At 41.6% G+C, this 24479-nt stretch overlaps 1 protein-coding gene, 1 long non-coding RNA gene and 1 pseudogene across 3 annotated transcripts; 1 reads left to right on the forward strand and 2 right to left on the reverse strand.

The window, feature by feature from the left end:
• Nucleotides 1-268: 268 nt before the first annotated feature.
• Nucleotides 269-2478, reverse strand: LOC110990450 (uncharacterized; annotated as a pseudogene). The gene is made up of 3 exons (XR_015426814.1): nt 2297-2478; nt 956-1376; nt 269-868 (listed from the first exon to the last, which is right to left on the reverse strand). The product of XR_015426814.1 is annotated as an uncharacterized LOC110990450 (transcript).
• A 7314-nt stretch (nt 2479-9792) lies between these two features.
• LOC110990452 (uncharacterized) lies at nt 9793-13905 on the forward strand. The gene is made up of 2 exons (XR_015426941.1): nt 9793-11260; nt 12180-13905. It is a non-coding gene; the product is annotated as an uncharacterized LOC110990452 (long non-coding RNA).
• LOC110990453 (uncharacterized) lies at nt 13803-17957 on the reverse strand. Its single transcript, XM_022255460.2, has 3 exons — nt 16999-17957; nt 14890-15356; nt 13803-14534 (listed from the first exon to the last, which is right to left on the reverse strand). The coding sequence occupies exons 1-2, from the start codon at nt 17479-17481 to the stop codon at nt 15276-15278; spliced, it is 564 nt and encodes a 187-aa protein (XP_022111152.2). The 5' UTR covers nt 17482-17957; the 3' UTR covers nt 13803-14534; nt 14890-15275.
• Nucleotides 17958-24479: the final 6522 nt, after the last annotated feature.

Genomic DNA, 24479 nt, shown 5'->3' on the forward strand with positions numbered 1-24479 from the left:
GAACCTTTACAGGTACATCAGAAGGGCTGCTACATAGTGATTATCTAGATGTGAGGCTCTCAGCTGGCGCACCTGAATCTTGTACTGCACTGGAGTATCGATTCGTTGCCTGAATATTTCAACTGACTTGTTACTCTAATGGCATTTTTAAACATTACAATTAGTTTTCACAAGGCATAGTTGGGCAATATTTTTGTGAGTAAACAGAAAGAGAGACTTTTTTTCCAACAACTTTAGCATGAAGAAAAAAAATCATTTCTATTTCTATTCAAACCTTGCGCTTTCGCCGTCGTCTTTTCTTCTTCGTACGTTTCTGCACCGAGTGTCTCCTCTTGGTTTGCCTCCAGGATGAAACATAGGGAGAATTTGGTTTTGGCAAGGAAACGCCATTCCCGAATTCCCTGAAGCGATGTGTCGGACCATGCACTTGAGAGTATGCAATATGTGCCATTGCACTGTGCGGCTTGTCAGCAGGGGTAGATTTCGGCTTGAATGGAGCTAGCCCATATATCTTGAAATCCTCACCCTGGACATTAATGCTGATCCGCCTCATCCTCTTCTTTACCGACGAAACAGACGGCATCTTCATTCGTCTTGGTTGGCTTGCACAACCAATGTCCTTGGGAGGAGGAAGCATTGAGGGACGCAATTTGGTTGTTTCTGCTGGAGTTGACTTGGGCTTCTTCACCCGCATTGGTCTCCGTACCAACCTGCGCAGCTCTGGAGGCTCAAACCGTCTTGTGTCGTTGCAGGAGCTTTTTCCAGAAATTGGTGAAAGCATCCTGGCATATCTCTCTAGATGGCCCTCAACCACCGCACCAAGTAGGGAATTCCCATCCCAATTCAAGTGAAGGCCATCTCTGGCAAAATGCCAATGTTAAAACTTGTCGCCACTGTCAAAAAAATGACAACCAAGCTGCCCACAAACATTCCCCAAGTGAATGTTGTAGCTCACACGTGAGGCCTCCAAACTTTCACTGTCCTGCCGAGGAAGAATTCAACTGCACACCAGCTTAGCAGTTGGAAAGATCTCGCGTAAGGTGGTGATGAGTTCCCTGAAATGCTTCAAGTTGCTGTGCAGGAAACCCCACTCTAAATCGTTTGTTCCGACATGGATTACAACAATGTCAGGCGTAGTTGTATACATGTCACGACACTGAAGCAAATGCTTTCGAAGGCCCGAAATTGTTGCACCGCGGCGAGTTGCTACCTCCACATCAACTAATTCAGTTGTGATGTTTTCTTTGAGGTACTTTGTTAGGGAATCTCCAAGTATGAGAGCTCTAGCCTTTCATATAGGCTCCCAACATGATCGCGTTGGCTGATCTAGTGATGCTGGCTGTGGTGGGACTGGCCATGGTGGTGGACGGCCTGACCTACAAACGAACAAAAAGATGCATGTATTTTCAGTGGTCATACATGTGTACATCCACATGTAACACTAAAACCTTTAGTTTCATCACAATGTTCAGCAATATAAAAAGAAACATGTCTTCTTTGGGCTCATAGACACAAGGTACATGTAACTCATATAATTTTGGAGGCAACAAGCAACAACATGGAAATGATGGGGTTTTTTTGTTTTGCGTTTCATACAAAAGTGTATATTAAACATTGACATTTTCAAGAAATCAAAGTAATGGAAAAACTTGATTTTCAACTGAAAACTACAGTACAAGGCCTATTTCAAAATAAGGCAATTAAGAAGGCATGAAAGCGTCAGGCTGCAACAATTTTTCCACTTTTTTCCAAATTCATGCATTAAATTACTCATAAAAATACAAACGAGTAGGCCTTAGTCGAACAATTGTATTATTAAAAGGCCTAGCATGAATCATTATATTTGAACTTGATGTAAAAAATTGGCCTGTTACAGTGTTGAGCCTATTTGCTTAGCATTTACATGCACAGTAATTCACATGTACTGTACACCTGTAGTACATGTAGGCTGCACTGTACCTTATTACCAACGCACACAACGCACGTGCTCTATAAAAAAATTCCTGAAAAAGATGAAATCTCGTGCGCAAAAAGTGTCACAGAAAAAGTGCACGCACTTCGCCCACATGCTAAAATTTAAACCAAATGAAAGCTTATCGCTTTCTCTTTCGATCTGTAGTGATAGTTTTCGTCATTGTTACCTAGTCCAGTCAGGGCGCAGCAAATAAAAACGCAAATGAAAACAGCCACAGCATTACGCCTAAACTTTAGACGTGCAAAAAAACGGCTAAAAAGTGGTTTAAACTGGGTATTTTTACCACCATTCGAATCGGAAAAACGTGTTCCTTCTACTGACCACGCCATCTTGGATGCCCACTACTTCTTTTAGAACCTGTAGTTCGTTACAAAAGATCGGTTGAAATCTCGCAACAACGCGCGGAACTCTCGCAGCTATTTCGTACACGTACGTTTGGCTGAGCACATAAAGTTCGGGATTTGACCTCATTATCGCGAGCGCTGCGGACTGACTGAGTCTAGTTGGACATTTCCTTCATGGAAAAACATAAATTTTCCAAATCATTAGTATCAATTTGGCCTTGTTAAAAGTCTGAATCCCCCAATCAATATCTGTGCATTTATATTGGTAACATTAGGCACGAATTTGTATGTCAATGTATAAATGTTAGTAGGCCTAATAAGTAAGGGGCCTAGCAACAGTACGCCTAGGCCTACACTATCTTTGCGCGAAACTTCAACTCATCCAACCATGCACCAACCAATCAACAGGTCTGCATGTACATGTAGCGTTTTCATTGTGTATGCTAACTCTAAAGGTCACACAAACACCATATTGACCTCTAAACAGGGGAGTAGCCTAGTGACGTTTAATAAAATGCAGGCAGTATCTATCTTCTTGACCTTAGTTATTGTACATGTAGTTGTTAGTAGGCCTTCATGTACTAACGTAGGCCTGTAAGGAATAAATCTTCATACTCGTAGCATCCTAGCTCTATGCTCATAGGACTTGAATACATGCTCGAAACTACATGTACATGTATGACAGAAGAGTTAAAATGAAATTTGTGTAAAGTATAAAAGTGGACATGAGGTATATAATATGCAGCTACATGAACAAATAAGGTCTACAAGTTGCAATGTATACAGTGTATGTAACATATGACAAGTAATAAATTATACATGTAGAGTGATCAGAGCTGACTGACTGTAAATATTTCATTTGTAAAGCTTTTATTTCATTTAATTTGCAGGAGGCAGGTGTTCATTCCTCGTGCGGTTTTGTAATCATGCTGCCCTGAATTTCTGGGGTGGTGCTGCTGATGTGATGCAGTTCCATTGTAGTGAGGAGGCGTTTCAGCTGGTCTCGCATGCCGTGGACTACTTTTCCTGTGCGATTGAATTCGGTATGAGCTCCCCTCCTTGCTCATTTAGCACAGCGAATCCAAAACACGAACCGCTGCAGTTTGTCAAGGGCATGGTCCTCAAGAAGGTGCATTATAGGGGTGATGGACGCTGTGGGAAGTGGCTTTGGTATGACTCCATAAACCTAGTGATGCATCGACCTTAAAATTGAAAGTACATGTAGATAAATTAATGTGCAGTTTTAACCAATTAGCAACCGAAATAGTTTTCACACTCAAAAAATTAAAAAGGAATGAAACAATAGACTGCTTACATGACCAATGTGTTTACATGCCATTACATGACTTACAAAGGATATTTCATGATTTCATTTGTTGCAGAGTGTGCTGAAGTAGAGAAATGCAAAGAAGACTGTTGTCAGTACATTAGTCTTCCGCACAGTTGCTCTGCACCAAATGAGATAAGGAATACCCATAATACATGCATGTCAATTGATAACATGTAAACATTGGTCACACAGCTGGTCTTTTAATTTGCTTACCAATCCTTTTCAGGTCCTCCTCGTCGATTGGTCTGCTGTGGTTTATCCCGTGATGGACATCAGCGAAGTTCATCAACACTTCGTGGAAGCTGGCTTCTAGTCTTGCAGCATCACGGATAAGCTTCTGATGTCGAGAAACCAATTAGTTCAACCAAAAAGCGAGCGAAACAAAGCAAACTCGAGCCAAGAAAATAAAATTTAAGAACAGATTTTAGACCTGGAATAAATTTAAGATTCCTTATTACTAAATATGAGTAACGCTAAATCAATCGACGCAAACGGAATCGCCAATACTGTTTACCACGATGCGGTCGTTTTGGGGCTATCGCTCGGTTACGCCATGCTATCGAGCAAGCTGTTCAAGGTCAAACCGCCGGATATCAATAAATTGTCTGCTGAAGACGCGTTGAAATTGACCGCGCTGTCTAGCGGTGCATTGGCCACCCAGGGTTTGTTGGAAGCACAAGGTATCCTGCCCGCGAGCCTGCCCACCGCTTAAAAAATGTATATTATAAAAGAAATGGCAGGAGGATTCGATCCCGAGGAAATACCTCTCTTAGAACATCAAGATCAAGAAATAAGCGAGCGCGACCAAGATTTTGTTGAGAATGAGCGACAAGAAACGTCCTTTATAGAAGGCGAAACGACAGACGAAATTTTAGAAGAGGGTCGACCGATGTTTATCGGTAATCCCAGAGTAAACGATTTTTACAATTTTTACAAAGATAAAAGTCGATCAGATATACCAAAGCCCGCTTTCGAAAATTTTGAATATATCACAAAAAGCCAGACAAATGTAGTAAACTCAAAAAAAGGTCTATATTATAAAAATGTACTGGGACCCAGTAAGATATTACTTACAGACGAACGTAACCCGAGAAGATTTGAATCGCTAGATACCATAGCAAAGCGTGCTAAAAAAGCTGGATTTAAAAGTGGATCAAAATTTATTCGCGAAGAACTCGGTTTTTTGGATTACCAGAAAAAGACTAAACGCCATTCAACCCGAGAGCATTCCAATGGAAGAGCTACCACAAATATCAGACCAAGTCATTGACATCGTAGAAGAGCTCACCCAAGATACAAACGTTCAAACCGAGGGTTTAAATTACAAAGAGCTCTTAGGATTAGACAAACAATTGCAAACTATTAGAGGACAGATACGATTAAACGAAGCTAAAATTACAGAAATTCAAGAAGAAATAAGTATTCTCGAGACTTCTGAGGATACAGATCTTACGTGACTTGCAAGATCAACTCGAAGGACTACAAGCTCAAAAAGACATATTAAACGGTCAACTCAAAAGCCAAATATCGCGAGTTAAAGATTTAATTAATTACGCTTTACATTCGGATGACACCCTGGGTGATAAGATTCGAACGATATTTAGAGAGCAAGGCGTCACAATCGTAAGCATTTTAACGGCTTTTAGTTTAGCGGTAAGTACCATCGTTAGTAGTATCGTAGCTAGCGTCAGAGCTGCCGGAGTGAGCAAACCAACACCTGAACCTGAACCCGCACCTAAACCAACGCCGGCTCCTCCTTCCAAAGGTGGAATTACCGATTGGATCAAACGTCAACTGTGGAACCTGGCAAACGTGTTGAAGAAACTCGGGTTGAAAGCTTTAGGCGCTTTGCCCTTTGCAGTTTTTGCGTATTGTAGCGAATCTTGAAATTGGTCGATCGACTATTCGAGATCGGGGTCCGAATTGATTAAAGATTCCACGATTGTAATAAATTGCCGTTGCGCGTCTAATTCGGTGCCGGTGGCAAACACGCTGGTCTTGGTCTGTGCCTGTGCCCCGAGTAATGCGTAGACGTAAGCTCGAATTGATTCATTTACCTTGGTGATTCCCACGTCCGTCAACCGAGACTTTTTAGGAACGAAATCCCACCAGGCCAAAGTAACTGCATCCGACTGTGAAATAACAAGCGGTGCCTAATCCGTTCCAAAAAAGTGTCTCTTGCATACGATTTATTCGGGTCTACTCCGTATAAAAGCCACGTGTCGGTAAACTTCCGATGGTCGTAATTATTGTGTAACACGTCAAATACGTCGTCGCTAGGAATGGGCGTCACGCAGTCGTAAAATATTTTTCGTACGGTGTAATACACGTGAAAGTTAAATAAAGCCGAGACGTACGGATTGGGGTCGGACAGCAGATCAAAGCCCACACCGCAGGCCGTCGTTGCGCAATAGACTGCGAAATTAAATTGATTTTGGTAAAACAATATCGACTCGGTAGACCACCTATTGACCGCTTCGTCCGTGGTTACTTTCGGTAATTTATACGCGTGCGTTAAATTTGGAAACTCGGCTGTAAAGGAATTGTCTTCGTTGACTAAAATATTTAGACTACTAAAATTGCCTCCCATTTATTTTAAAAGAATTTCAAAGGAGGTGCCGTCGGTTGGGTGAAAATGGTCGGGTTGCTTGCTTCTCGATAAGCGGGTGGAGATTCTGGTTTCTCTTCGTATTTAACCGACTTTGTAAAACTTATTCGCCAAGTTTTTTCATAAGATCTTTTTTAAAAACCGCCGCCCGTTCGTTGGCTAGCGCTTCTGCTCTTTCGTTAACTTGACGTTCGAATTCTCCTTTAGTGCTCGCTTCGCTGCTCGCTTTTCAGCTCGGATAAAATAAGGACAAATTCTTCCTGGGATATGTCACCGTCTTCAATCGCGTGAGATACATATTCCTCGATGGTGTTTAATTTAGCGTCTGCCAACATTCGAATTTGGTCGTGTTTTTTAGTTTTGTGGTTGAGTCTACGGGAGGTGTACTTAAGAACTGCGTAAGCGCCAAACGCACCGATAACGATGCTTCCATCACAAGTCCGACTGGTCCGGTAACGACGCCCAAAATGGCGGGAATGCCGACGGCTGCCGAAGACATGCCTAGGGCTTCCATGCCGTACCCCACGTATCCGAGCGCGGTTAAAAGTCGTTTGATCCTTTTGTAACTATTTTCCCTCGCGTCGTGTTCTCTTTGGATTTGGGATTTAATTTTTCAATCTTTCTGAGTCTGTAAATTTTGGTTTCACTCGCTTCGCTCGTTTCAGCTGAGTTTAAGTGTTTACTTAAATCTGGGTATATCATCTTTTATAATTAAGATTTTTTAAACGATATTCACCTCAAGCAAAATTCCATCTCCTTTACCGCTTACTAACCTACCCGTGTCGCTTTTTAAAGAAAAGGTGAGTTCGTCTATGTTCCGATCTATAAGCCTTTTACAGGTTGGGTTGACCTCTAAATTACATAAATCTGTATCTCGGGTAGCGAGTACCGTTGAAGACTTCCCATCATAAAAATTATAATGTGGGTCGAGCTGCTCGCGTGGATAAACAGATGTTTGATATTATCAATGTCATAGTTGCCTTTGTATACAACTAGGCTTTGTTGTTCGTCGTGGGGCAGACCGAGCAATTTACCCGCGTGTTTGTTTAGTTTTAGTTTTAAAAAAGGGTCAAAAAGGATCAGGTTAACTATTTGAGACTCTTTGTAAACTTTAAAAATAACACCCGGGATGGCGTTTAAAATAAAATCAAACCATTCGATTCCATAATATCCGGGCTCTAATACGATACTACCACTCGCCCCTGAGACGTTCACTGACTCAAACGCTCGCTCGGCGTAAAGCCGGTTAAATATGGGGTCTACACGATCACTTGGTTGCTCATCGCCTTCAACAAGTTCACCAGGCGCAAGAACTAATTTACTTTCACTAGAATACCAAACATACTTTCTCTTCATTTCGGTAGAGAGACTGTCGACGTTTGGTGGTTGATCCGAAAGAGCGCTTCGGTAATCTAGTGTATCAAATATACCTTCAAGCCCTAAAACCAATCCCAAGAGAACCTTCGCCGCTAAAATAAAATTATCAATATTTGAAAATACAGATGAAAACCCAGCATCAACTTGTTCCAAAAAAGCCCCGTACGATGTTCTTATTACCCCAGGAAAAGTCTAAAAATCTATAACACTTAGATTATTATTCTCAAAAAAAGTATCTATTAAACTAGAACGATCTTTTGCAGAAACATTAAAAATACGTAAAAGCTCTTCTTTCACTGTCGCTGTATTTTCATCGCCCGTTTCTCCAGGTTCAAAAACAGAAAAAGGTTTACCCTCTTCTCTGCCCGGTATAAAAGTAGAATAACCAACTCTAAAAGCTTGCAAAATAGAAAGCATCATGCTTCTCATGACCTTGATTCGTTTAACATTAAAGGCCCAATTAGCAATATATTTATGTTGGTTTTGTAAAAAATCGAAAGTTGTTACATAACAGTTTATAAATATTTCTATTACATTTCTAAAACTATAACCAAAAGAGGGGAAACCAGTATCCCGAACAAAATACTTGGTATATATTTTTTATCAATTTTAAATTTACTAACCCATCCGCACCAGGCTCCTCAGCTGCTTCCTCTTTTACTATCCACTCGATCTCTGTATCCCTCGTAATGTTTAAAAAAAATTTTCAAGCTGAATATTTTTGACGCAGATACGTTTGGTCCCTTCTTCATTTTTGATCTCGTTTTTAAGTTTAAATGTCCGTGGATTTTTAGTCAAGTGAAATGTGTGGGTCTCAATATCTTTCTCCATTTTATTAATAGATATCTAATTCAATCAAAATTTTGCTGGTGTTGTTCAGGAGTTCAATTTGCCGATGTTGCGGGGTATCAGCTTTTCAGGCGTTTTATTCGTTGAGTCGTAAGGGATAACGTCAAGCAGGTTAGAAGACTTTCCGTTATAAAAATTGATGGAGTGCTCCAATTGTTGGCAGTGAATAAACGTAGGAGTTGAGTTATACTCACCTATGTAAATAACGTTGGGTGAAAGTTTGTTTTCGGGTAAGCTTAACAATTAGCCACCTCTCTATTGAGTTGCAATTTGAGATTGGGATCCGTAATGGTTAAGGTCACCCTTTTCGATTCCGAGTGCACCTTAAAACTTACTCCAGGGATGGCGTTTAAAATAAAATCAAACCAATCGATTCCGTAGTACCCGGTAGACACCACGATGCTTCCTCTTTGCGACTCGGGCAACGGTTGAGCCAAACGTGGAGCTAGCAAAGCATATATAGGTTCTTTCATTCCCGTCAAAATAAGTTTTGGACTCGACTCTTTTCTTCTTTATTCGTTTCTGTCCAAATTTGTATCCCATTGAATGTCGGTGTCTTGTGTTACGTATAAATATTCAGCGCAGATTTGCCTTATTGATGATGTGGCGAAAAAAAGGCCAAGGTATGGCCCATGAATAAATGATTAACTGTTAAGGATTAAATGCAATAAAATTAAAAACAAATGGTGCAAACAGTCCACACAATACGGTTAATTCACAATAAAGCACCCCACCCAGAGTTTGCCACAGACAGGTCAAATTTACGGTCACGGTCGACAAGCTGCCGCAATTAAGCGTACTCCATATGATATTCCTATATGATTAATGGAGGGGTTTCCCTGCATCACACAAAATCCACCAGTTTGACTACCTATAAAACTCATTCGCTATGAGGAATTTCTAATTCCCAACCGGGATAGACAAACGTTTTCCGCGCACAGGGCAGTTAGAAAATGACACTTGTCCACTATCCCATAATGCACTGCAAAAAGGCCTCTATTTGATAACTTCTTGGTGATGCACTGCAATGTGGGTTGTCAGTATTGCAACCATTGAGTCGAGAAATTCGGCAAATCTTGTTTCCGGCAGATCAAACCGGAGCGCGTTTACACCCCGTTGAATACGGCGTGTAAAACATAATTCTAAAGGGTCTACGTCATAATGGCGTAATTAATAACAAGGAAAGGGCGGAAGGCCTTTTAAAAAAAATTTGCCCGGCAAAAAAAGTCAACGTATTTTTTTTAATGTTGCAAAATGTGTTCCAATCATTCTAACGTCCCACTGAAATTCGTACTGAAAGCAAACTTTATTCCTGGCAAAAGGACGTTAATGACTTACTGTGCTACTTAAAGCATGTAACAGCCAAGAGAGTTTCCGGCAAGACGTCGTTAACTTAAACATGCAAATAAATTGAAAATTATGTATCACATTTAATCAGAAATTACCCATAATTATTACAATTATGAACAAAAATCATGCCCCCAAATTCAAGCTTTATGTGATTTTTAATTTGGAAATTGGAGCGCAAAAACCTTTGAATTTTATTATCTCCAAAAGTGGTTTTTGTCTATTTTGGCCACTAACGACCTTTTCCTGGGCATGCAACATGTAGCATTTTGTCTGTTTTTGGTGCACCAACTGTCCATGTCACATCAGTTCATGTGCAGCCGGTGATTTACATGTACGTAAACTGTTTTTTGATATTTTTAACGATTAAATAGTGTCATTTCTGTGCAGTGCAAAAATGCTACGTGACTAAAATACATGTACTAAAGGATGCTTGAATGCATGTACATGTACCCAAGTAAAATTTCGGACAGTAAAATGTTCTGAAGGAGATGGTAAAAGAATTTAGACAATTACCTTGTATCATTGCCACTATTTTCGTAGAAAAATTGTCCTCACGGATGAAGGATACAACTTCAAATAAGGAAATATTAGACCATGTGCCACTTAAAAGTATACATACACATTTAAAATTGAAAGCTCATCAGGAGCATTGACTTCATCCACATGCACGTGCACACATGTACACCGTATGTTCCGTTGCAAATGACGATGCTACAGTGTCACAAACTTGTGTTTGCTGTTATTCATGTAGGTTGAAGAACAACAAAAAGTACCAAAAATTCGGCCCAAACATCCATGCCTATACTGTGGAGAACAACAGGCCCAACTCAGCCGCCGGAGGAACATGAAATAAGCTTGAACTGGATCTCCTTTGGGAAAAATGTTGAAGGCCATGGCACAAATAAAAAAGAGGGGACTTTTCACGAAAACATGAAGAGAATAGTCTAACAGGGCAAGGGAGCCAGGCAAACCATCACACACCCTTTATTTAATTAGGGAAAGACAACAGGGTTCTACAGACACTGTTATGTGTGGAGAGTGCCAGGGCTTTTATAGTCAAACACAAATATGGCAGCACAAACAAATCTGTCATAGTCCAGCCATTGGTAAAGTGTGTTCGGTGCCAGCCAACTCCCTGAATTATACTTGCAACAGTGACGATCAGAAATTTCAAGTGTTACCAGGTTCGGTGCTGTGAGATGAAAAAGAAAGATTTTCTTTGGACCTTTTGTTTCATGAAAACTTTGCTCATTGACTTTTAATGACATTACCCTCTGTCATAAAATAGCTGAATATTGACGGTGAGGGCGCATCGCGGAAAATTGTCAAGATGGCGACCCTAGTCTCGTGAGTCAACGCAGCGGAAATCCGCTCCGTTAAGTGAGTTGGACTCACTTGACGATCGTTTTCAATCCGATCTTTTTCAAGTGAGTATGTTTGATTAGTACTGACCCCGGTCTGAGTTGCTACAATGTTACTTTTAACTGGACCCCTTGTGAATTGCAATCGCCTCTTTTTTTACGATGTCTAACGTTACATTATGATTGCTGATATGATGTAGTCTAACGTCAACGTGCATGACGTGGCGCGTCCTCAAACGTGGCGCACTGAGATTTTTTCGGCTCTTATTTCTTACTGGAGCAATAAACAACTATTCTGATTGATAATTCTCGATGTTTTGTTCCAGCTAGGCCCCTATACGTTTTTTTCTCAGTGGAAAATGAACTCGCTTTTAATTTGATTTTCCCCAAAAAGTAAGAAAAACATTTTCTAACAAAACTGTAGACACACATGGTAGACAGGTATGTGAGTGCAAGAAACTGTAATTTACTATAATTTATCAACTTAAAGGAACTTGGTTAATGTTTAGGTGCGATTTTCTTAGCTTTTTTTTTGGGGGGGGGGATGCACCATGTATTAAGTTAGAGGACACTGCACTCAATTCAAGCCCAATTTCCGGACGTTACCCTTGTTTAATTTCAGACGAAATTTCATGACACTGAAATTGTTTACGAAGGTTCAACACCATGTGTCGTGAAGGTAAATGTATTAGGTATTTCATCAACTGAATTTGGAATTTTTTCAACAAAGAGGTTAAGGTTTGGCCACGCTGTGTGAAGAAAATCGAGCGATCGTCAAGTGCGCCACTCTACTATATGTAGACTAGCTATGCCGTGTTGATCGTGAAGAGTGAACTTCTAAAGTGCAGTCGTGTCCGTCTGGCTTGAAACTTGGCTTCATTGTTGTAGTCTTGGTTAAAACAGTCTGCGGCATTGAGCAATGAAAGTGCATGTACATTTACACCCACTAATATATTTTAAATGTATCGTGTTCATTTTTCAATAGAATGGAGACTTCTGAGATGAAATGCCATTGGAACTGTTGCCAAGCTCTGTGCACGAACAACTACAAAACCAAGCCATCTGTGGCCGCTTACCGAGTTCCTCCTGACAGCCATATTCAAAAGCTGTACGCTTGTGCTTTACATACAGACAACGTCAACTGGAGTAAAGCGTACTGCTGTGCTTCTCACTGGACTGGCGGACAGAGACTGTCTCTTGATCATATACCAGACATTGCTGTTCCAGATAATGTAATTAATGCTTTGGAAGAAAGGTTGGCGAAAACCCCCCGAAAAGAGAGGCAAAAGAAAATTTAGGTCAAACTTCTTAAGGCAAAACGACTGAGAAAATTGGATGTTGCTCCCAGACGAGCACCAACCGATCGTAGCAACCGACCAAATGTTGCCCCAGTAAAATGCAAATCAAGACTGGGGAGAAAGCTTTTCAACGAAAATGAAAAGCTGAAGTCTAGAATGGCTGACATAGAGGAATTGGAAAGGGAAAAGCATCAGCTGGAAAAGAAATTGGAAGAACAAAAGATGCTTCAAGAATCCAGCAGTGAAAATAAGAACCACAATGTTCAAGACAACATTCAAAATGCAGAATGCAAAATAGAAACAAAGGCACGTGTACATCTGCCGTTTGAAACGTTATCTGAAAATAAGATCAAATTCTCAGAAATATCTGGACTAACTGTAGAAGAATTCATTACCTTGTATAGAGTCCTAGAGCCATACTTAAGTGCAATTGCTTATCCTGGATGTATCTCTTTAAGCCGCAGGTTAGATAAGCAAAATGAACTACTGTGTTTGCTTACAATATGGAGACAGGGGATGAAACAAAATGTTGCATCATACTTGTTTGGCATCTCAGAAAAGACTGTTAGCCGCTTAGTTGAGGCTTGGACATTATTTATTCCAGCTGTTTTGGATCAGATTGATTTGTGCCCTTCAAAAGACTTTATTTTGTCCCAAATGCCAAAGGTATTTAAAGGCGCAGGGTATGGAGACACGTCATTGATACTCGATTGCACCGAATTTAAACATGAAAACTTCAGTGACTATCAGCTGAATGGCATGAATGTTTCAGACTACAAAAATGCAGCCACTTGCAAATCCCTTGTTGCAATTACTGCCAATGGTTCAGGGACCTTTTTTAGTAACTGCTATCCAGGTTCAATAACTGACTCAACATTGACAGAACAGGTTGAAGATGAAGTCATGAAACCAGTCTATGAAGGCAGTACTGTACTGACTGACAAGGGATTTAACATTTTCGACCTTTGCCTCAAAAAAGGGGCTGTTCTGAACAAACCCTCACTTCATTCTAAGGATCAGTTTGATCAATTTGAGTGTCACCAAAACTTTGATATTGCATCTCTGCGGATTCACGTTGAACGTTTTATTGGCCAAGTAAGACAATGGGAAATTCTTAACAAAAATGGCCAATCACACAACTAGACTTGTTGTCACACATTTGGCGAGGTATTTGCCTTATGTTTGTACTGCTAAGGAAGCCTATTGGACCAAAAGTATGAACCCTTGGTAAGATTTCCTAGATGCAACTTTCATAGTAAGAAGTTAAGAACACCAACTGAAGTACAAAGATGAAACATGGTGACAGTGTGTTCATGGTGTTTAGTCTTTTATTTTCAGAAGTAGCAATTTATTTTTCCTTTGATTAACCTGTTTTTATAAATAAAACCTGTTAAATGGATTCAAGCGGTCTAATTTGTGAGTACATGTATTGAAGTGTATTGAATTTGTGAGTACATGTAGTTGATATGAATACTAATCCACATGTTTACTCTTCTGTTGAGTGTGTACGGACAAACTATTGTTTCTCAGTCCAACAAACACGTCTTACAACAGGTCACATCACAATGTAGCACTTGCTTGCAGTTGTACTCGCTTACATGTAGATCCTAGGTCATTAGTCCATGATCTGAATGCTTTGGTGTTAGAGAATTCTGCATTTTGACCGAGAAGAGCGTTCCCTATTTTCCTCAAGACTTCAGTTTCTCTCAAATCCCAATGTTCTACTTTTGTTTTGTGCACAATACTTCCAAGAATAACTTCTGCAACTTTCCACCAAACGTGATTCCGTTTAATGTAAAAGTAGTGAGCGAGTTGCTCTTCAGGCAAGAAGGACATAAGAATAGCTTCAGTTCTATCTGTGCAATACAGCTGGGTTTGCACTTGGGCAAAGTGAGTACCATCAAGCTTTTCCAAGGGGCTGGCACTTCCTGCTACTCTAGTCTTGATTTCTAGTAGCCAGCTGCCAGGTAGAATTCTGTCTGGGCTTGCTGCAAACATTGTGTTCCCTTGCCGATAAATTCCCACTTTATAAGCAGGAATACCTGATGACAAAAAATTATAATGTATTTGTTTTAAAAAATCCTTTAAAAAAATTGCTTGGGGTAAAAAGTATCCAAAAATAATTTATAACTGACAGATTAACAAAAGATAGATTTCACTGCTTTGAGAGATAATTTGAGAAAATCGATTGACGGGGAATCGGCACCACCCCCCACATTTGAAAATGTCTGTTTTTTTTTCAGCAATTTTTATTCAATGCAAATTATTATTAAACAATTATCATTACCTATAGTGGTCCAACTTATGAAGATACCCCCGTAGAACAAAAAATCCTGCTTTCAGGCCTACATTGTAATAAGGTGCATATAACTACAATGCAACCAAATACATGTATACCTGTTTCTTGGGTGAAATGTTCAGCAGCTTTGTCTTCATATTGCTGCCCTCGCTTGAAACTGGGAAGACTAGCCATCCTCTTATTTTTCTTGAGATCATCTTCAGTCTCTTGCTCCATCACCTCTCTAAGCATCTGTTCCTGACACTTGGACCCACGGAGCCCCAGGAGTGCTGGCACTTTACTTGATGTTACCATCTTCTTTCTAAGTTGATACCACTCTGGACTGTTCTGTGCAACCATAGCATGTCCCTTCTCAGAACACAGCTCAGGGGACACTTGAAGTGGGATCTGGCCCATTTCCTCTCCAGCAGCTTTCACAGAGCAGTAAAGTCCAGATGATTGTACTTGTAAGCGTGGAGCATATCGGAAGTTACAGGGTGTGGGTTCAAATTTGAAGACAAGGGAAATGCCTGATGGGAACCATGTGATGGTACCTGGTCATTGTGCTCAGTAGCATCACTGTTACCTGTATTCAAAGAATAACAATGAGGCCATTAGCAAAAAAACTTTCACAGCCTGTAATTGAACACTTCCCAAACAAAAAAGAAAAGAATCCCTGTGAACAAGTACATGCAGCTGTAGCTCACAGTGCTTCTGACCTACTTTCACTAAGTCACAATGATGAATAGGATGGGCATGACAAACCCAGGGTATTTTCTGTTTAAAAACATCCTGTTTTTTACAGACACTGAAAATGGAAAATTGCTGGTTAAATTCAATGGTATTTGAATCAGACTTAAAGATCAATACCTTAACACGTGTTCATACCATAGTACATGGGCATTGTTATACATGTATCACAACCTGACATCATTGTGTCTTGGGTCTTTTCTCTTCTTAATTTTCAGTAAAATGCATTGCCAAGTTTAACCGGACAGGTCCCAAGGTCCCCTTTTGACTAAATACATGCACTGCAGGTATGTCCTTTTGCACAATAAAACAAACAACAAACAAACAAACAACCCAACAAACAAACAAAAACTCTGTACCAAGGTACCAAGCATGTTAACTTTGAAAAGAGTGGTTGGTATCAAATTGAGCAAAGAAATCTTAATCGGTCCAACAGGATTCAAACCTGGCTGGGAATCAAAATTAATGTAAAGTGCCAGTGTTTAACAACCAAGCCGTCAAGCCCAACAAACTGCAATTTGGTCAAAATGCCCTTGCTCAAATTTCTAGAAGGTTTAACTGTTTGAATAGCCTTTAAACTAAAGAACACTCCTTTCTAACATATTTAACAACATAAACTAAAATCATTAACTGCAATCTTTTAAATTCCTACACAATGAAATTTTGCCCTCATGAGCATTTCATCCATAAATTAAAAAAATGGTTAATATAAAATCTGCAACATTGGATTAAATCCCAGCATCATCATTCATTCCAGAAAGTGTGACCTTGTTCACACCTGGGGCCAAGTACATGTATACATGTAAGTGTACATGTACATGTAGGTCAAAACCCATTATGTGTGCATCTGAGTGGGAGGAGGGGTTACTTGTTTAGGGTTAATTTTCCATCCAGGAATGGGCACGGATTCACTTTCTGAAGAAGTCGGTTGTGGGATTTAACAAAGCATACATGTTTGAGCCAAACTCATCAGAAAAATAAAAACTATTACCACTACCAGATGACGCATAGTTGTGATCTTGTAGGGCTTTGCTCTAATATCTGTTCATTAGTAAGCTGCAAACCTGACTTCCTCTACAGGTGGACTGCTTTTCAACACTTACACTAGCACGTGCTATATTTGTAACATTTTCCGCAATGCTTTCATACCTGGAAGTAATATTCCTTTTCCCATCTCGTTTTCTGCTTTGCCTTGGGGCTCTTAGTGAAAGACGTTCAAGTGGCATCATTTGATATGATGGAAATTTGTTATTTGTTGCTGTTCCCTTCTTGTGCCATCGCTGCAGTTTGCTTGTACACACTATCTCTAAGAGCATTGGTTTGCCTTGGCCCATATCCCTGAGAAGGTAGAGAGTGCATATCACATGGCAACACAACCCAGAAACTCCTACTGGACATGTACATTTTGCCCTAATAGATGTGCTATTAGCTGGGAAAAATATGTGTACTTGGGCTTCTCCTCTGTAACTTCTTCTCACCTGACTCCGGATGTACGTTCCCAACTTCAACCCACTGCCGTTGTCATCTCCTGGTCCTGCGTTATTTACTACTGTTATAGCTTTGGGAGGACACATGACCTTACGAGAGTAGTACATTCGCGATCCTTTCAGTCTCTGAGCTTTTATTCCACGGACGTTTTTCAAGTGGTCGGCTATAACCTCATCTGAAACGTTAACAAGGGGAAATTTCCCAAGATCAAACGTCTGCCAGTTTTCATTTGAGTGTGGTGCATCCCAGTCCAGTCTTGGAAACTTGACGTCGGACGATTTCTTCAGATTTTCACGTTTTTTCAATTTGTTTGCCAGAACAGGATTGTTTTCTATTGTGTGCAGTCTTGCCGTCAGTTCCTCCTTGCAACCAACAACTGGCGCTCCGTAGGTCCCGAGAATATGCTTCGTATTTTCAACCGTTTCGCTAGACACGTCTCGTGCTGATACACTTGCAGACTCGGCCGCCGCCATCTTGACATTTTTCTGCGCCGTGACCTTTGTAAAAGGTCATGACAGAGGGTAATGGTCTTCATCCCATCAGCCTCGTAGAAACCGTCCACCTCGTAGTTACCGATACGTTTTTCCCCCTTGTTGGCTGCGTGCTGGATAAAGTGACCTGTTTCATCAGCCATCCATTTCAACCACTGGAGAGCTTTGATGGACCGGCGGTCGTTGGAGGGATAACCGTTGGGTGGGATGATAGCTATTGTGTCTGGCTGTAAGTATTTGCTTCGGTACACCAAATTGCAGGCAGAGGCAATGGTTATGCAATGCTGGAACTGGTCGATCCCTGGTGTTGACTCGTCAGCAGTCACCTCCATGAAGAGGGACCGGAAGCTAAGACGAAGAATGTCAACATCAGACCGGCAGTATTTAACGATCTCATGCTGAAAATCAAATTGATCATTTTGGTGCTCCTCGTACCACTTGACAAAGATTTGTCGGTCTGCAGATTTCATCGAATCAGGATTAAAGTAGTGCATCTCGGGAAGGCGTGGCTGTACGATATTTTGATTGGCCCATGTATTGAACAAAAGGGGGAAGTAACCTTTCGCCAATTCTTTCAGACCGAAGGCATTGGGGAGTTTGGAGAGGGCCATGGTTAAAAAGTTGGAGTCGATGAACTTCATGTTGTTTGCAGGTACGGTGATGCTCATTACTTTCGCTCCATTGGAGATGACCTCTGGCAAAACTGCGTTGTCATAAAGATGCCGCAGTACAAATTAAGAGTCATAACCCTTAAAGTTATGGCATAGGACGATGGCCCTCGCATTTTCTTCGCTAAAAAGCCAATTACAAAAATCTTGCCTCGTGGTTGGTGCAGAGAAAATTTGCTCTTTCTTCCCGCATCGATCACATGACTTCAAGGTATCTCCTTCCAAGCATCCACTTTACATACGTTTTGTGCGATACATAGATTTGGTTCGTGGATACCGGTTTCTTGTACATGTTCAAAGTCAAAAAAGATATAGCTGGTGATGTCGTCATTTTCATTTGTACATTCAGCTTCCTCATTTTTCAATCCTCCATCCGCCGCATCGCTGACAACGGGTTTGTCTTTACCACCTACGACCGGTCGCAAATAACAAAGATGATCAGGGAGAACAAACTCTCTACAAACGTTACAGAACTTTTCTCCACATCTGTGATTTTGGGCTCTGTGTCGTCTTCGACTGACAAATCTGTCGCAATCTTGACATCGGAAATGAGTTTTACAAACTGATGCGCTGCGTGTTTGGCTTAGGATGGTTGTCAAAGCACATAGTGCTCCTGAAGTAATGATTGCATTCGGAACAGTATACCCAGTCACTTGGGCTGGAAACAAAGGTAGCACGAACCCTGGCATCGGTGATCTTCAGTGTGGTCGTAGCCTTTGAGACATTCTACGCAGAAATAACTTCGGTTGAGGAAGGCTGGCATGCTAGTGATGTCGTTATAGTGGTCATCGTGATGATACAAATAAATCTGTCGGGTAGCCTGGGGTCCCCTGTAAATGACGGCATTGGCGTAGTCCCTAGAACACACTACGAGCTGATAGTCGGGAAGTACATCTTTAAACTGTTTAATTTGGTCAGTTCCGCACTTTGCCAAATGCACCCGGCCTGATGATGCAATTTTTTCTTTAGCGAGCGTCTGCTATATCTTGAAGCCTTTACGAATAGCATCCCACTTCTCGTGTTCGTCGACTCTTGCTTCTGCCGTTACTATAGCTCGTGCGCCGCAGAGTTCATCTTTATTGACGATTTGAATATGCATTGTTTTTCCTTTAAAATCCTTTCCATGTTGATGTACTTTGTCTTCGTGGCCTTACTTCCGTGCGGAATAGAAACCTGAGTTATGTGAATATCGATCGTAGCATTTATCGTAAACTCCTCGTAGGATTGGAGAATCATCTCTACTCTCGATAAGAAGCGCTCTGCTGTCAGGTGTTTCTTGGAGATAAAAGGTAAAGTTATAGGGAAGTCCAGCTCAGGGTGTACAACCACCATACGAACGAGGTCTTGGGGTTCGGCACCATCATCATAATTATCCCGTCGGGCAAACACCTTACCACAGTCATTGCATTGATGCTGGTTGACATCGTTGTGGCAAGCAATATGACGATTGAAGTTGCCTCGCTTATTGAATATCTTTTTGCACAGCTCGCACGTAAACATCTGTAACAAGAGAAAAGTCGAATTAAGGACTTTACTGGTGAATCTTAGTATGGCGTACTTGTATGTATTTACTGCATTTAGTGTCTGTTCCGCTAATGTTTTTGTGTTTTTACAATGCACAACTCAGATGAACCGGTCTTTTGACTTTTGTTGGAATGTCATGACTTATTAAAGAAAGATATTTTAATGACAGAAGTACATGTAGTTTGGCAATCCAAATGGAAGTCATTCTACATACAAATGAAGACAAACCTAAAATCAATTGCCTCGGAAAATTTGATGCTTTTTTTTTTGCTTACACACCGTTGTGAGGGTCGGTAGCCTTTTCAGGGACACCGTAGTGTTGTCTTCTGGAAACTTCTTGAAGGCAAATTACCGCCCAAGGGCCTGTCGCCCTTACGCAATTTAGTCCAATTATATTGTAATAAAGTCTCGTTGGAATCTATCATTTACGTGCCAATGTAAAGGTAATTAACCTACAAAAATTTTCAATAATTAATATAGGGTCTAAACTTGCGTGTTTTCATTTTGCAACATTTTTGGTATTGTTCTAGCGTATGAATATTATAGGGAAATGTGTCTTCCGCGTACGCCGGACGAACACTCGCTCCTTTTCTGGCTGACACCGAATGGTGAGACAAGCGTTTTTAATTGGGCCTATTTTTCTGCTTTTTGTTTCTCACATATGCCATTGTTGCTGTAATCTTGAGGCTGGGAGAGTGCATTCACCCTCCCTACGATTGCTGGTTGACTGTCCAGCCAATTGGACGTCTCCTAAATAAGATGCTTTTTCTTGTGTACGCAGCCACTGTGTAGAGCGAGGGCGGTCCCGACCGGCGTCCGGGGAATTTAGATTAGAAATTTACTAAGTCCGGGGAATTTATTAGAGAAACATATCTTTGGGGAATTGTCTTTTATATTGGAACCTTATTGGGGTAACCGTGTCATCTTTTTTGTGATCTGGAGATAAGTTAACAAATATTACAGTGAAGTTAAAACTGAATACTAGTGTGATTGACGATTGATTATTTCTGGTCTGTTGTCTGTTTCCCTTGGAGCATCCGGTCATAATACACTGGCGGACACACCACAACGAAGTGCAAAACTGCACTACCCTGTCCTGACCCCTGACATTCTGGCGTCGTAGACAGGTTGCTCTAGGGGTATAACAGCATTATGGTTGACTCGTGTACATGGTAATTTAGTCTTTTTCTGACCTGTTGATTTTTGAAATAACATTCCTCGGGCGCTGGCTGGTTTCTCTCGGTGATTAGTCGTGAACGTGGACAACAATCCTGCGTGCTGCATGTCACTCTGCATCACCGTTTTAGATGCCCTTGAATTGAGTACAGTAGCAGGCAAGAATTCTGCATGTTCAAGCCAGACGTGGCACATCCTGTTGCCAACATTGTTGTTCCTGCTGATTGCTCTCTGTGTTGTCTTCCAGGAGGATTTTTGGTGCTGCAGCACTTTTTCCGACTGATGCTTTTTTACTAGTATTTGTGCCTTATTGCAGTATACTAATTGTGTGTGGGATATCGTACTTAGTTTTCCCCACCCTTAATATTTAATATACTGTCAGAGCATTTTTGTAGTCGGTGCTCCGCATTTAGCACATATATATGCTTCCTTCTAGTTTTGTACGAGACAACCATAGGGTAGTGCAGGCAGTGTTATCGTTTAGATTTTCTCTTAACCGTGAGCCCTACATGTTTGGGTTATTCTAGCCCGACTGAGAATAATATCTTGTGTGTAACTTGGGCAAGACTAGTTTAATATTTTCATATTTTTCCTTATTGCTCGACTGGTCCCCTGCCCCAAACATGGCAAACCCAGATATGGCAAATCCAAATGTAGGAGAAATCATTGCAGAATCCCAGAAGGCCTTAGCAGAAACACTGGCTGGTGCCCACCAGGGCTTAAAATACCAACGGGTGCCTACAGCTAAATTATCAAAATTTTATTGTCAAACCCAGGAGGGCCGGGGAACCTACATTGGGGGAATGGCTGTATGAGGTGGAGGCTTATTGTCGGCAGTTGGGGCTGAGAAAGTAGCAGCTGCCCTTGACCACTTGGCTGGGGTAGCCAGGGAGGAAATTTTTTGCAGTCCCGATGATACACGCCAAGATTGGGAAAAGCTAGTCAAAGTTCTGAACACTAGATTTGGCTCGCGGAATCGGTGCAGTCTCTTAACTGTGCATTTTACACGCGCACCCAGTTGGAGGGTGAATCATTGTCTGACTTTTGGCGTGCGTTGATAATGTTTTATAACCGTGTCGAGGCAGCAGCTGCTGATCCTCAGGAGGCTGAAGCTCTTGCACATCTCCGCGAGAAGGCTCTTAGGGAGCAATTTGTAAAGGGTGCTGCTAGGCCAGGTTTGCGTAGTGAGCTGCGTCGGTTAGAGATGGATAACCCTGCAGTTTCATTTTTCGAATTTCGCGATTTGGCGGTCCGGCTTTTCCAGGATTTGGATGATGTTGATGGGAGTCCTTGCCGTGACATTGAACCAATGGTGGTTGATAAGGTACTTGCAGGGGGTGCAACCCAGAAAGCTTAGACACTTTAGTGAATGGTCAGGCTCAACTCCTTAAGGTCATGGAAGGTGTGCTTTCAAACCAAGGGCAAACAAGTAAGGCAATCGCTGACTTGAGTGCAGCAGTAAACAGGCTCGCTGTACACACAGAGGGGCCAAAGCAATCTAGTAGGTCAGTACCACGATGCACTTTATGTAAGAAACGTGGCCACGTAATTGAGACTTGCTACAAACGCCAAAACGATGAGGCCCGAAATACTAGTCACACTGGTAGTTCTGAGACGGGAAAACCAAATTCAAATCCGCAAGCCAGCATTGCAGTCAAGTTCGGGAAATGCTCCCCCTCTGTCATAGAGGGCGCTGTGGCAGAGGGCAGCGAGGTGCCCACTTCTGATACCCACACATATGAGCAAACCGGGGGTGATAGGGTGGATGTACACACTCTTCGTCGCGAGCTCCTTGCCAAAAGTCCTACTGCTAAAATATGCATCGGGGGTAAAACGGTAGATTGCATCCTTGATACTGGGGCAGAGACCTCGCTCCTGTCTTTCAAATTTTATCATCAACACTTAGAGCAGGTTGTAGGGAAGTTAGGCAATGTAGGGACATTTATAAATCTGAGAGGAGCAAATGACCTGGAAATACCTCTCAAGGGCTATTTCAGAACACAGATCAAGATATTTGGACAGGAGCTAACTGCAAGTTTCCTTGTTACTAACTGTGCATCCACTGGAGACCCCAAACCACGTAGGGAAAAGTACCCAATATTGCTGGGTTGTAATGTGTTACGGATGATTGCTCACCACCAAGGGTGTATAGCCAATGTACAACCAGGGTCAGATTGGGATCTGGCATTGAGATGGGTTCGATCAGTTGAGAACTGTTGTGTAGGTTATGACAAGGATGCTGATAAGGATCACCGTACTTATGATGTGAGGATACAAGAGAGTGAATCCATCCCCCCAGAGTCAGCTAAGATTGTTAGTTGTGATGTAGTTAGGGATGCGGCGCATGTGAGCCCAGACGGGGGCCCCTTGTTGTTACATGCTTGCCCTCTTTGCCCATGTCATAAGGATGATCCTGTAATGGATACATGTAATGATGAGCCATGCTGGTCTTGTTACGTACTTGAAGGTGTTCATCCTGCTGACAGTACCTCAATCATGTTGGTTATCATCAACACTGGCTTTGAACAAGTGTTGATACCCCGTAATGTCAAGGTAGCCACCGCTACCTTGGTGAGGTCGACTGAAAAGATTGTAGTGAATCCTGGTAGCGATGAGATTACTGTCTCTGTGCAGAGTACTGTCTCTATTGATACTGACTTTGCTGAGGTTAGCATTGAATCTCCTAAACAGAAGTCTGAGGAAGTCCCTCTGGGAGAGACTTTGGATAAACCTAGGGAGCCATTTGTATTTCCCGATGGGGAAGAATTTCTTTTGCCCCCTGGTTTAAGTTTGAAAAACCTTAGCGACAGTGAAGCTGTTGAGGCAGCTAGGCTAATCCAGAGACATAATGATGCCTTTTCGTCGAGTCCATTAGATTTGGGTATTGTAACCTTATCCCCCACGAAATTAAGCTCACCGATGATAGGCCTGTGAACCTCCCCTACAGGAGGATGGTGCCTTGCCAAATAACCGAGGTTAAGCAAATGTTGCCAGACTTGTTAGACAGAAATATCATTCGGAGGTCGACTAGTTCCTATGCAAGCCCAGTGGTCTTAGTCAAGAAAAAGAACGGACAGTTACGGCTCTGTATAGACTACAGATGCCTCAATGCAAAAACACACAAGGATGCTTTCCCTCTACCAAGAATAGAGGAAACCCTTGAGGCCCTTGGTGGGTCCCGGTATTTCTCATCACTAGATTTGACGCATGGATATTTTCAGGTGTCCTTGCATCCCAGCTCCATTCCAAAGACAGCTTTCCGGGTCCCCTGGGGCCTGTATGAATTTCTTCGCTTGCCTCAAGGTCTGACAAATAGCCCCAGCACCTTCCAACGAGTGATGGAGCTCATTTTCGGAGACCTTAACTTATCCGAAGTCATCCTGTATTTGGATGACGTCCTCGTATTCTCTGAGACCTTTGAGGAACACCTACACTGTAAAACCATGTGTTTAGAATCTAAACACTAATATAAACGCAAAAACGTAACACTTTATAAACACTGTGACATGTTTTTTTAGTAAACTGCGTTTAGTGTTGTAACATTTAACATTTAAACCCATAAATGTTTTCTTGTAAACACAAACATATTCAAAGACTAAACAATTCAACACG

The sequence above is a fragment of the Acanthaster planci genome, linkage group LG10 (genome assembly GCF_054643075.1).
Source record: "Acanthaster planci isolate LZ-2023a linkage group LG10, COTS_SCS, whole genome shotgun sequence".
Classification (NCBI taxonomy): Eukaryota; Metazoa; Echinodermata; class Asteroidea; order Valvatida; family Acanthasteridae; genus Acanthaster; species Acanthaster planci.